The sequence below is a fragment of the Carya illinoinensis genome, chromosome 11, assembly GCF_018687715.1.
Source record: "Carya illinoinensis cultivar Pawnee chromosome 11, C.illinoinensisPawnee_v1, whole genome shotgun sequence".
Lineage (NCBI taxonomy): Eukaryota > Viridiplantae > Streptophyta > Magnoliopsida > Fagales > Juglandaceae > Carya > Carya illinoinensis.
Genome location: NC_056762.1, coordinates 38459493 through 38473973, shown reverse-complemented (window position 1 = coordinate 38473973; position 14481 = coordinate 38459493). Strand labels below are relative to the sequence as shown.

General features: G+C 36.1%; 2 protein-coding genes across 2 annotated transcripts; one reads left to right on the top strand and one right to left on the bottom strand.

Annotated features, from left to right (window-relative positions):
- Window positions 1-393: 393 nt before the first annotated feature.
- On the top strand, window positions 394-9333 carry LOC122281674 (maspardin). The gene is made up of 8 exons (XM_043093401.1): window positions 394-788; window positions 1537-1662; window positions 2611-2709; window positions 3368-3510; window positions 6487-6595; window positions 7450-7557; window positions 8595-8735; window positions 8815-9333. Exons 1-8 carry the CDS (start codon window positions 717-719, stop codon window positions 9190-9192), a joined length of 1176 nt encoding a protein of 391 aa, XP_042949335.1. The 5' UTR covers window positions 394-716; the 3' UTR covers window positions 9193-9333.
- A 2584-nt stretch (window positions 9334-11917) lies between these two features.
- LOC122282952 (probable calcium-binding protein CML13) lies at window positions 11918-12719 on the bottom strand. The gene has a single exon (XM_043095042.1). The coding sequence runs from the start codon at window positions 12590-12592 to the stop codon at window positions 12149-12151; it is 444 nt and encodes a 147-aa protein (XP_042950976.1). The 5' UTR covers window positions 12593-12719; the 3' UTR covers window positions 11918-12148.
- Between the last annotated feature and the right edge of the window lie 1762 nt (window positions 12720-14481).

The following is a 14481-nucleotide window of genomic DNA, read 5'->3' as shown; positions in this document are numbered from 1 at the left end:
GAGAAGAATGGGAAAGGGAGGGAGAGGGAGGAGCCGAAGCTCCCACCCTCGTCGGTCGATCTGATCTGTTAGGGTTTTATGGAGAGAGAAGGAGGTATTTTTTAAAACTTGAACACAGTAACATTACCCTTTTAAACTATGGCATAACGGTCTTAGAATTATATAAAAATCATGTTACAAAAGTTTTTTTTTTTTTTTTTTTTTTTATCTTGTAAGCATGTCACGAAAGTTTTAATTTAGAGAGAAGGTAATTTTTACGAAGAAAGATGTATGGAATGTAATAGGGTTGAAAAAGAACTCTTTCTTTTTCAAATAAAAATATTATTTTATTTTTAATTCATATTTAATACAACAAATAAGAAAGAAATGCCACGCTAAAGTGCGCCTGTTTGGTGCATCAATGATCAAAAATCACGCGGACAGTATAGATTAACGCAGACGAGCAGTTGAAAGAGCATCGCCGTCATTCAGCGTTATGATTGCCGTAGGTAGGAGAAGGATAGGGGGCCCAACCAGGTGGCTCCCTCTCTGATCTCGTCAATCCCTCGAAATAATTTGCAAAAAAAATAATATTTTTCTCGAAATAATATTGACGAGTTCGCAGAGGACCGCAAGGACTCACAACAAGAGGGAAAGAGAGACAGTTTCAGTGATCGATCCAATCGAATATGGTTGTGTGATACAGTGTTTGGTGCATAGCAATTAACAATTTAGCAATGAAAGGTGCTTTTTCGGTGCCGGGAGATTACATCCACTTCAAGTCTCTGGTCCCTCTTTATAAGATCCCCGCAAGTTCTCTCGCTCTATATTCTCATTTTTCCTTTCTATTTTTCCATTTTCATCTGATTTCTGATCATGGGTCTCTTTCATTAGCTTTATTTTGTTATTGGATATATCTTCATTCCGCCTGTGTCTCCTTTTCGTTAGTCAATTATGGGTAGTGGATGAGCTTGGGTTTGTAGTTCTCTGACCATTATATAAAACAAGCTTCAACTTACACGCCAATTGTGAGAATTTTGATGTGCGTATGTAGCTTATGTTTGTTTAAATATGGGTGTAGCTTGTTATTCTAGACTGTTTATTGGTATGCCTTTGCTTCAGCTATAATTTTTTTCTCTCTCAATCAATGGGATACAGATGAGAATGGATCCATATCTTACTCGTTATTGTCTGGGTTTCTTGTCTACGTTCAAATTAGGAATTTTTTATAATAGTTTTTACATCTTGGCTTCGCAATGTAGCTGGGCGTGCATCTTGTGCTGTCTCATTCTTCTCTTCCAAGCATAGAGGTCCTTTATGTGTTACTTGATGCCTGTTTAAATATGTGTCGCTTTTCACACTATTCTTTCGATTCTGTGAATTTGGGTTGTAGCTATCATGATTTTGACTCCTTATCTCATTCCAGCAATGCTTATGCCTTTATTTTTAGACGTAATCCCATATCCTTGGTTACATTTGGGTTGTTGATTGTGCCTTTTACTGCCTGATGATGTCTCCGTCACGAACCTTTTCTTTTTTATTTTTAATTACTCACAGATTGGCATAAAGCAATGGCGATATTATGATTTTGGTCCAAAGGTGGTACCTCCTCTTATTTGTCTTCCTGGAACAGCAGGGACAGCAGATGTATATTACAAACAAATCATGTCATTGTCCATGAAGGTAGTAAGTTTGACCTTAGGGTCTTCATCATATGTATGACATTTTATACTCAATATACATTAAAAATCCATGCTTATTCTTTTTCTTTTCCCCCGTTCTTCTTTTCTCATAAGAAGTTTTACGCCATGGTTTCTCAGTACGCAGTAGTGTAGTTATACCAGGAATCATTAAATTCTGGAAGTTAGTGTCTTAGAGTGCAGAACAATTGATGCTGCCCATTATTTTTGTTGGGCAATAGTGCCACTTGAAGAGTTTATTCATTGAAAGAAAATCTGTAATGAAAGGAAATCACCACAAATTATCATTAACCTCCGTCCATTTCCCTTAGTTTTAGTGTTTTTATATGAAGAGAATTTTATAGTGTAGTTGCAAATGCGGAGATATGGGGTTCTTCAGCTTTAGCATGGTTATATTATTGGAATCTCCATTTTAGTTGCTCATTTTATATGCATTTAAGTTATTAGTATAACTATTTTTTATTTGAAGAGATAGAGAACTATTTATGTAGTTGATTAGCATAAAATGAATTATGCTTAACCAGTTTTAAAAATCTTTATTAACCACTGTATAAACTGAATTTGCTTATCTGTGTACTAAGACCAACAACAAACACAGGGAGAGTATTATAAGTTGGTTGGTGTCAAAATGAAGTGCACTTGTGTAATTGCCAAATTATGTCACCTCATTTGGAACTTCAAAGTTAACGTGGCCACTTCCTTGTGGTGTTCCTAGTCCTCATCACACCATATAGAAAAATTCTTGCAACTAGACACTGTTACAGCAATAATGAATCAGCTATAATTATTTCTAATGACGCTCTTGTTGTACTTGGTCGCTTTCTAAATTCTGTTTTGTGTTTGTGACCGGGAAACCTCTAAATTTTTTATATTTTATATCATTTAAATTTTTAACTAAGATTGAATAATCAAATCCATTTGAAATGTGAAGGGTTACCGGGTGATTTCTGTTGATATTCCACGAGTTTGGAATCATCATGAGTGGATTCAAGCATTTGAGAAGTTCTTGGATGCTATTGATGTTCATCATGTAAGAGCTTCATTTCCTTTTCACATTTATGCTACCATATATGTGTTATCAGTAGAAGTTTTTGTCTATATCATTCTACCCTCATTGCAGTATTTGATGTTGTGGCACTTACCATGATGCCTGCACACTCACTAATTTTGGCATTCTGGATTGGCAAAGTGCTTCAGAAGCTATGCTGGGCTTCATACAGTTCTAAGCACAGAGCGGGTTTGAAGCAGCGTTGCATAAACTGTGGGTCACTTTGTACATGGAATGCCTCATAAGCCATCCTCCTATAATGTTGATAAAATGCTTATATATATATATATATATATATATATTTAATGCAATATGGTAATTGATGGCACTTAACCACCATCGTCGATATATCATCTTTAGATAAATCAACATAGAACTGCCTGTATATAATCATAGAACTACAAATTGTGCGAGACAATCATTGGAGGAGAAGATACAAGTGGGCTGAGAACAATTTTAAATAAGTTTCATGATCAATGTGTTTTCTTACAGGCAGCATGGATGCGTGATTGTATTGATATGTCATGAACTGAGATTCAAAAATTGTAAAATCAATGTACATAACTTGCAAATTCAAGTCATATAAGTTTCTGCCAACTTGAGTAATCGTTGAGTAGATTAATCAATCCATATCTAACAGATACATCTATATGGTACATCCCTTGGGGGCTTCTTAGCACAACTCTTTGCTCAGCATCGTCCAAGACGAGTTCGGTCATTGATACTATCCAATTCTTTTCTGGATACACGCAGTTTCTCTACTGCAATGCCATGGGCGCCCATGTAAGTCATCATATTTTTCTTAGATTGAGGGCTGTAACTGCATACGATCAGACTGCCTAATTTTTTATGTACTGCTTAAAAAATGAAACTATAGTTGTTGACTTGCTATGTAATTCACTGAAATATCACTTATCAAAAAAAAAAGTAATTCACTGAAATATCATAAAATTTTGATAAATATGTACCATCAAGATGCTAGGAAGAGACTGCTATCAAGAGACTGCTTACAACTCTAATTACATACAGTAGGCGTATGAGGAATATTGACTTAAATAATTATGAAGAAATGGGAACAAGTTCTCTGTTGAACTAAAGTATGTTTTAGTGTTTTTAGTTTCTGCTAAAACCTTAACAAGATTTGCAATATAGAATTAGTTCCAGTTGGAAATGTTCCCAGTGTTTTTAGCTATGTCAATATTCTGGGATGCAAAGTCTCCACCTTGGCAATGAAGCATCTCGGTCTTCCCTTGGGTGATTCCTTTAAGTCGCAGTCTATCTGGGACAAGGTGTTGAAAAAATGAAGCAGAAACTGGTGAGTTGGAAGAGGATTTATTTGTCCAAAGGTGGTGGAGTTACGTTCATAAAAAGTACTCTATCCAACTTGCCTACATACTTTTTATCTCTATTTCCAATACCATGCAAGGTGGCTTACTGGCTAGAGAAGTTGCAGTGAGACTTCCTATGGGGGGAATGGATGAAGAATTCAAGTTTCACTTGGTGAATTGGGATACGGTTTGTACCCCAATACACGAAGACGGGCTGGGAATTTGGAACTTGCTGGTTTTTACTAAAGCTTTATTGGATAAATGGTTGTAGAGATACCACAATGACAGGGGAGCGTTGTGGAGAATTATCATAGATCTAAAATATGGTGGATTGTGGGGGAGGATGGTGCTCGAATGAGGTGAGCAGACCACATGGGGTGGGGCTTTGGAAAAACGTAAGAAGAGGTTGGACCAACTTTCATCGATATACACACTTTGCCGTTAGGGATGGCTTCAGAATTAAATTCTGGAATGACCTTTGGTGTGGAGACCGAATTCTTAAGAAAGCCTACCCAACTTTATATGGCATTGCACGACAACAGGAGGCTGCAATCGCAGAATTCATGGATCTATCTAGTGGCTCTCTTCAATAGAATATCACTTTCATTAGAGCTGCACAAGATTGGGAAATTGACACATTTACAGATTTCTTTCATCTTGTGTATAATTGTAGAGTGAATGGAGGACCTGATACGATGATGTGGTCACCATCCAAGAAGGGATATTTTACTGTACATTCATACTAAGTCCCTAATGAAACATTCTACAAGAGCATTCCCATGGAAGAACATTTGGAAGACTAAGGCCCCTCTAAAAGCTTCTTTTTTTTTTTTTTTTTTGTATGGACAGCTTCACTAGGGAAGATTCTCACCTTAGATAATCTAAGGAAACGCCGACTCATTGTGTTGGATTGGTGTTATATGTGCAAGAAAAGTGGGGAGCATGTGGATCACCTATTATTGCATTGTGATGTGGCTATGAGTTTGTGGAATGGTATCTTTGTTAGAGTGGGGCTCCTTTGGGTGATGCCAAGAAGGGTTGTTGAATTTTTGGCCAGCTGGCAAGGCCTCTAGGTTAATTCTCAAATTGCATCTTTGTGGAAGATGATTCCAATCTGTCTATGGTGGTGCATATGGATGGAGAGGAATGGTCACAGTTTTGAGGATCATGAACGGACAATGGACGAGCTTAAAACTTTGTTTCTTCAAACCTTATTACATTGGTCGATTGTAATAGACATGAACGTACATGATTCCCTTTGTATCTTTGGACACCGATGCATAGGTGTTGCTCTTGTATATGTCCCATGTACTTGGTTTCGCCTTTTTTAATAAAATTTGTATTTACTGATTAAAAAAAAAAAAAGATTTGCAATATGGTTAAAAGATCTGCTTTATATAATGGAATAGCAGAAACTGTGTATTTGCTAGAAGTTTGATTAATATTATGGTTATATACAGTTAATTTTCTAAAAAATAAGGTACCATTATATAATTAATGTTAGATTTTTTCAGCTCAAGCTAAAAAATTAACGCACTTTAATTTTCCAAAAAACTTACTTATATAATGCACTTTAATGCTTTGGTTTTCAGCCATTTTACTTTATGGAAACAATGTTCATGATTTTCTTTCCTTAACCTAGAATGTATTTAGGTGTTCTTTTGTATCCTTCCTGTGTATATAAGCTATGCCTATTTCATTCGTATGAATAAAACTTACCTATTACCTATGCAAAAAAAAAAAAAAAACATGTTTTAAGTTTCAACCTAGTGGTCAATAGTGTAGATGACGATTTTTAAACAGTTCTAGACTAATAGACAAAAAAACCTGACCAAAATTTGGCAGTTGAATTCAAAATTATGCTTACGTTCAAATTTTGGTTCTCGTATGGGTCTAGTGCCCATTATCAACACCTCATCCTGTTAAATTTTAAAAGTCCCCACCCCCCGACTCCATAGGGTAGGTGAGTTGACACGTTTTAAGGGTGAAAGGAGATGCAGATATGTTACTATTAGTATCTATATATGATGAAGCACAGCGTCATCAGTTGTGTGCTTCATCAGTTCAGGGTCACATGTTTTTTCTCCTCTTAATCCTCACATTCCCGGATTACTTTCGATTTCATCTGGAAAGAGCATGAGCTGAAGAGATTAAGTTGTGTCATTTTGTTTATCCACCCTCTTTCGTAACTTATTCTTTGTGGTTACAGCAATGTTCTATAGTCACATCAGTTGACAGCCAGTAGTTCCATAATTAGGCGATTACTATTTCAATAATCGCTATTATATATTCTTTTGCTTTCTATGATCTCTATGTAAAGATGTGTATACTTGTCATTTTTGCCAGATTTGTTGTTTGCAGTGAGTTGTGTGTTAGGTGCAATGTTTTTCCAACAAATTGACTTTCTGAATGGGGTATATGCCTTATGCAGTGTCAGTTGGACCCCTTCTTTTTTGCTGAAACGATACGTCTTAACAGGAATTCGCGATGGTCCCCATGAACCATTCATTGCAGATTCTGTGGACTTTGTTGTTTCTCAGGTAAAGTCTGTGGAGGTCTCCACCATGTTTTGGATTTAGATGTGTATATGATATCTTGAAGAACTCTGCCCTCAAACACCCAATATTTCAGTGTTTCAGCACAGAACAAGACTTTCTTTGTGAAATGATTGGTTGCAGTTAATCCCAACTCTGTTTTTGTCTTCAAATTCAGTTAGTTTCTCAACCATTCATAGATTGGCATGCAATTGTCCCAGGGTCTTTGTTATTTTCTTGCATATGGTATTTGGGGTCATGATCCCTCCCTGCTACACCCAGTCCCCTCCCACCTCCCTTTTTACTCTCCATCTCTCCCCCAACTTTTCTGACCCTAGTAATAGAAACTTCTTTGAGCTTCATAGGAAACACTTCATTGTACAAAATTTTGAAATTGGACTTCAAACATAATTAAACCTAAACTGAGATGCGTTCGCAAAAGTTAAATCAACATTAGCGATCAATTTGACAATTGTGCAGTCTATTCAATATTTTCAAAATTTTAAGTACCATAGATATTTCCTTGAATATTTTCAAAAAATTTAGCATTAACCTGATGAATGTTCTCAACTGTATTTTCTGTGATCGTGAGAATTTCCTTTTTATTTCAAATCATATAGTCCAAACATTGAGGAGGCGAACCTTTCATTTTCCTTTTTGTCCTGGCCCAGTCCTATTTTTTTTTCCATGTAGGTACTTCTAATTTATCTGTTCAGAAAATGAGTCTTGTGCATAATCAACTTTCCATTTGCTTGCTCTGTTCCCTTTTTTTTTTTTTTTTAGTTTCATGCAATTATATATGCTGTAGGAAACTACTTGATTAATTCCTTTGGAACCCTAACATGTGACTGTCAATTCAGGTTGAAACACTCTCAAAGGATGACTTGGCCTCAAGGTTAACTTTGACAGTTGATACTGCCGCGGTTGGACCTCTGCTGCTTTCAGATTCTTTTATAACTATAATGGATGTAAGTTATCTGAACCTCTGTGGATGTGTGCTCTTGGTCTAGTATGAATCTAGTCCAAATTTGGGAATGTCCCTGTAGTTTCAGCTTCCTCACTTTCTAAAACTTCGTTGTGGTTTTGGTTCAATTTTTCTTTCTTTCTTTTTCTTCATCCTTTATTCCCCGCTGTGTGATGTGCTCGTTAATATTTGAAGTTCTATCTGTCACTTCTGAAATTCACCAGAAACACTTAAGAATCTAACATATAATGGTCATATGGAAAGCTTTTTGATGGTCTGTGGACATAACTTCTTGGGAAACTTGCCTAGTGTAGTTTTCTGCCAAAATAATGATAACTAATAGATATTGAGAAACATCATTTACAGTTCTTGTTCTCTTTATTGTTTCTCTGATGAGAGTGGATAAAAATAAACAAATAAAAGCCAGCCTTTGATTCAAGTTGGCCATACCTTTCAAAACTAGTCAAAATCCAATTAACTGGTAATTGAAGTGGTATTTCACGTGGGGAGAGGATACTTCAAATTAACTGGTAATTGAACTAAATGCTGCGGGTTTGGTCTAACGATTTTGTGAAGATTCTAAGCTGCATTTTTTTATTAATTTTTTTCATCATGGATTATTTAGGGGCAGGAAACTGACTACATGTGTAACATAGGTTCAAAGAGAATCTCATGGCTATAAGCCAAGCTTTGTTGTTAAATGTGTTGAACTTGGCAGACCAAAGGTCAGTAGATTACTATACCTGGATATGGATATCACGGTTCGGTTCATAAAACTTATTGCAACTCTATCAACACACAATCCCGTGTATCTCTGCTGGGTATATAATGCTTGTCCCAAGTTACTCATTTGCTTGATTTATTTCTGTCTTCCTGCATGGCTTTTCAAATGCTTGAAGTCATTGAATTCAGTATCATTAACTTGATATCTTTGTTTTGGCTATCTTTTCCTCGCTTAATACTGGAAGAAGGAAATTAACAAGTTTTCACTGATAACAATACCGGTTCTTTGTGACATGTTTAAATGCTCCCTCCTTGAAGACAAACGACTACTGTGCAATTCCGCAACAACTCAAAGATGAACTGGGCGAGAGGTATCCTGGTGCAAGGCGAGCATATTTGAAAACTGGGGGAGATTTTCCATTTCTTTCTCGTCCAGATGAAGTTAACTTACATCTTCAGGTAGTCCTTATTTATATATCTGCTTATAATTGTATTGGTTGACGGGCCTGTTCTTCAACATGTATCTTCGACATGGCAGCTGCACCTCAGACGGGTTGGTGTAGAAGCTCGGGCTGACTTGGTCCAAGGCATCTCAAAGGGAGGTAGTGGTGGAAGTCATAGTGAAGAGAATGATGGAAGAGAAGATCCTGATGATCCACCCAAGGATGATGGGGAACCCTCCGAAGGTCGTTCCACAGACGGTCAGCTGCATCCAGCTCCAGAAAGTTCAGAATCCCATAGCTTAGATGAACAACTCCTCAGCCATGCGAGAGTCAGCCACTTGGTCAATGAAGATCTGGCAGTGCTTTTCTTACCTCATGTGCGGGAGATTTTCTTTCTATATTTACTTCCTCTTTATTTGGGGTCATTGTACATTACTCTGAACTATTGCTGGAAATTCAAACAAGAAGTGTAAAATGAAATGTTCGGACATTTTTGCTGTATAAGCTTATGCCGGCAGTTCTTTTGTGTGCCTAGGATTTCTGTATTCCGTTCCATATTTGGCATTTGGGAGTGACTGTACTGTTCTAATTTAATATGGTTTTTTTACATGTCAGGATGATTTCTTGTACACGCGTTTCACTAAGTAGGATGTAATCTTCTTTCTTTAGGCCACAAAATATTTTCATACATTGTTTTTTAGCCGACCCCAGGGAATAAAGGAGGGAGAATTGATTTTGTTCGATCAACTTTTTTGAGTTTGCATGGTTTCTAAATGCTCGTTAAGCATAAAGCAGCGCTTCAAAGGAATTGGGAAATCCCCCATTGTGCAGATTTTGGTGGGTTAACCAGAGGACTGGAGTCTTTCAGGGTCCCAATCTGCCCAAGTGGATCTAAATAAGAGATAAAGCAATGATCCTAAATTGAAACAGCATACAAGGTTGTCTATGAGATTGCGAGATGCATATCCTGACACGTTATTTTTTATCGTTTGGTTATATAGAAGAAATATTTTTTTTAAAATTAAATAAAATATTATTATAATATAATTTTTTAATATTAATTTTATTTTAAAATTTGAAAAATTTGAATTATTTATTATATTTTATATATAAATTATAAAATTTATAAAGATAAAATGAGATAAGATATTTTAAGTATACAAACAAGACTATGCATCCCTTCATTCGAGAACAGAACACCATCACAATCAAATATCCACTAGGTCGTTGACTCGATCACACATACCTGCATTACGATAGAGGACGTCATGCCCAGCTAATAAACCGACTCTCACCCCTCCCTCTCTACGTCCCTCCAAAATCCCTAGCTAGATCAGTAGCTGTCCAACACGACAAATGAAATGCTTCTGAATTAGTTCAACGTCACCGCAGAAAAGCATCAAACTTTAGGGTACACATGCATATCGAGTCATCGACCAAAGCATCAAATTCCATTTTCTTCTCTTTGCAGAAGCCAATATCGCCAATAGGATGGCAAACTGTTCACTTTCCCAGCCTATATAAGATCTGCATATATTTGATGGCGTAAACCAACAGCACTGACAAGATCCTCATAGCATGCCCATCACGAACTCTAGAACATATATAGAGATAGAACACCAAAACTAATCAAGTCACACTTAGTGTATTTCTAAGGTCCAACGTGCCCGATTGTCAGCACTATTGTTTTCTCCTTGATTCTTCCATCAATTATATCCTATGTGCCATATATCTCCAAAGCAATAGGTCATTCCAGTGTTGAGAGTATGAAACAATATGGCCATTGCGAGTCTAGACATTTATTCTTACAAACAAAACAAAAAAAATATATATGTGCTCATCGTTCAGTTTCAAAAGGCCATGCCAAAGTAACTACCGATCCTATGTGTTAATCTTTTACAGCTATCCAGAATGTTAACATGGTTTCATGATGCCATATAAATTTACTTGAAGAGGGGGTTTTAGGGAAGGCTTCATACAACTTTCAACTTTTTTTTATAAGCAAGATGTGACTGTTCTCATAGTCTGTAAATTCTCCATACAAGGACTTGTATAACTTGACAGTGCAAATTACAACTCTATGGTTTCAGCTACAATGCAAGCCTACAGCTCCTACCGGTGAATAAAACTACCTCATAAAAATCATGAAGACACCCAATACACACAAACCTCTGCTTCGCATCTGAGTAAAAACGACATGATGATCACATTGATGCTAGAAAACGTTGCAGCTAACCCAAGATGATGCACTCAGTTTCAACTTTGCTGCCACTACATCATCCTTAATTAGCATCCTGAAACATTGTATTAGGTTCTAGAAAGGGAAACTAATAGAAAAGAACAGTCATGCAAAGAAAATCAAGAAACTTTAGTCTGATGGATAGATTTTTTTTTTTAAGATAAGAAATCCCGGAGACCATGCAAACACCTCTTTTTTCCAGTTAAATCCAATCCCGAACCTGCATAATGCATCCCCATCACACAGATCAGAAATAATCAGCTTTCCACCGATGGGATGTGACCCTTACAATTTGTTTGCACCAAAAGGTTCAAATCTTGGATCTAGAGGGAGCATACCACTAAGACCAAGGCTTCTACCACTTGAAACAACCCCTAGGGGTTAGTCTGATGGATAAATGATACTGCCATAAATGTGGTTTGATAAGAAAGAATGGCAACTCATTTCTTTACTTCATTGTTTTTTCCAACCCAAACCCATTAATCTATTATTCTAGCTGCACCATCTTCTATATACATGTTTCCAATATAGCCCTATTCCGTCCATAATTCATCTATACGTAATAAAAGGTTACTTTCAGCATCAAGAAGTAACTCATCAATCATCACTTGCTGCACAGAAGGCATGCCACACATAGCATTATGGCATTTCTAAATAATTAAACATTTTGCCTCTCACCCCCACAAGATGTTCTATACAAGCTAACAGCGATATGAAGAATGCATGACCGAAAGCAATAAATATGGTATATTTCTCACAATCCTATTATTTTAATCTCTCTAGCTTCACAACACTGACGAAAAGAGAAGGAACTGAACAAACAAATGGCTGTCTACGTAGTAGAAACTCGTCCATATAATGATACCCAACAAAGAAACAAGTGCCCAAATCAGGCAAGTCTCGTCATAAATACAATACTGATTTTTTCAAGGCACACAAACAAAGCCAAACAAAATCCAGAACTAGAAACTAGTCAATTTCACATTCCGCTGAAGACAAATAGTTCCCATACACATTATGAACAACAAGCAACGCACCCAAGATCTATTGAAACGAAACTAGTAGCATTACCAAAAATTAACAAAAAGAATCCAACACATCAAAACCCAAACGAACAACGAACATGAAAGAAATTAATTCCAGAAAACGTTTCCTTCTCACAAAACACCAAACCCGATTCTACAGCCACATCACTTGGCGACCATTCGAGCTATAAAATCCTCGTACCGGATCCTCCCGTCGGACCCGACCTCCACCTCCCGGATCCACTCGTCGAACTCGGAGGGCTCGAGCTTCTCGCCGATGCTGGTGAGGATGTGTCGGAGCTCGGAGACGGAAACGTAGCCGGTGGAGTCCTTGTCAAGGACCTTGAAAGCGTCGCGGAGCTGGCGATCGAAGGGTTCGGCCTTCATGTGCTTGGCCATGAGGTCGAGGAAGCGAGGAAAGTCGAAAGGCGCGGTGAGTTTCTCCTCGGCGACGATGGCTTTGAGTTGGGCCTGGGTCGGGTTTCCCCCAAGAGACCGCATTAGGATCCCAAGTTCGGAAGGGGCGATCCGGCCGTCACCGTCGGTGTCAAAGAGCGTGAAGGCCTCCTTCATGGACGACACTTGGTCATCGCTCAGATCCTTGCCCATTGTTTCCGGGTCGGGTTTCCTTCTCTTCAGTTCTTCAGGCTCCTCAAGTGATTTCTCTCTGTGTCTCTCTCCCTGTCGCTTTCCGAGATGGAAAATGGTGTCATGTTGTTACTAGTTTCTCTCTGTTAATGATAAATGTAGAGGACGACATCGTTTTTACTTTTTATGCCAATCCCCACTAACGTGGGGATCATATCCCATATAATACTCTCTTGACACGTGGATATCCAAACTGCTACTTATTCTTATGCGGACTGCGGAGGATATGCGAGAATTTTATGCATTTCGAGTAATAACATTATTATTAAATAAGTTTTTAAAAGATATTTAAGTCAATATACTTTATTATTAATTTTCACTATTAATTTCTTTAGGAGGTTGATTTTTTCACCATAAATAATAAAAATTATTAATAAAATTAGAATATTATCCTCACTGGCCGTTGAGAAACCGGTATGTTACATATAATTACAACCTTTATAAGTAACTAGCAATAAGAAGGAAGAACAGGAAAACTGACTCCAACCCAACAATATTGGGTTGATTTGCTTTCTATTTTAGTTCAAAGGATACAAGTAAAAGTGATGAGAAATGTTGTAAATTGATACAGAAATAGTAGCAAGCATATTGGCGTCACATGCATGAGAATTTATTCTGTCGCGAGAACCAACATATAGAGTTCTGTCAAAATGAGCTTTATTTAAGAACACAAAAACAAAAACAAAAACAAAAACAAAACAAAAAAAAAGTAGTTGAAAAGGGTAGGATGCAGAGACATTAATTTATCAATTTTGGCTGGCCCATGCCAACTGCATCTACCTTCTCTCATGATTGATTAATAGTGAGCCATTAGATTCTCTATCTTACCTGTCTTAAATGTGTAAAGATTAATAACTTCGTCTGTTTTTACAAATGAAATGGAATAAAAATTTTATCAATACACAATATTTTTAATTGACTTTTTTTATTGGCACGTAACAATGTTAACATTCTCGGTTGCTGTGAAAGTGCCAAAAATAAAATTCACATGCACCATTATTTTTATAGTTTTTTATATAATTTTATTTTTAATAATGAATATTTTTATAAAATAATCTATAAAAATGGTATTATTGTAATTTTAAAATATAATTATATAAAAATAAATTATACGTATATCAGTATTTAATTAACAAATATGAGAGAAATCTTTTATAATTTTGACTTTAATTAGTTAGATATCGGTCATCCTCATATCAAGACTTCAAGGAGAAGAAAAAGTGAACAACAAAAGCACAGGACATTTGAAATCTTTTTCATATGTATTTTAACTTTATCGCTTACGGTCGGGGAAATCAAACAGGTTTATTCCGGTTTCATTTGGTTTGGTAAATGATATATGATTAAATAAGATAAAAATTAAATAAAATATTATTATAATATAAGTTTTTAATGTTATTTTTATTTTAAAATTTAAAAAAAAATAAATTTTTTATTATATTTTTTATAAAAATTTAAAAAAATTATAATAATTATACGAAAATTTTGATCTCATCTCATATATCAATCTAAACCAGACCTTAATTATATTTTATTTTTTGAAGAAATAAAAACTCTAGAATTCAATATAACCAGATGCATAAAATGAGTTTTATAATTCTGTCCCTATAAGTCTTACGTTGGATTCCTTTAGTTTTTTTTTTTTTTATATCTTTATTTTTTTTTTTTCATCTCAATCATGTCGTAAATGGTGGCGAGATTTCATAAAGCTAATCATGGGTCGATTGAATGGAATCATTTCTTTGTGGTAAGGATTATGGACCATTATTTATTCTTTCTTTTTTTTTTTTTAACAACCAATAATCTTCCCTTCTTTAGATCTACCTTTTATTATTTTAGAGGTAATGCGA

Coding starts and splice junctions, on each gene's coding strand:
- LOC122282952 (XM_043095042.1), bottom strand. CDS start 12,592: ATGGGCAAGGATCTGAGCGATGACCAAGTGTCGTCCATGAAGGAGGCC.
- LOC122281674 (XM_043093401.1), top strand. CDS start 717: ATGAAAGGTGCTTTTTCGGTGCCGGGAGATTACATCCACTTCAAGTCT. Junction 7,558..8,594: donor CTTTTATAACTATAATGGAT/GTAAGTTATCTG, acceptor CCCTCCTTGAAG/ACAAACGACTACTGTGCAAT. Junction 8,736..8,814: donor AAGTTAACTTACATCTTCAG/GTAGTCCTTATT, acceptor TCGACATGGCAG/CTGCACCTCAGACGGGTTGG.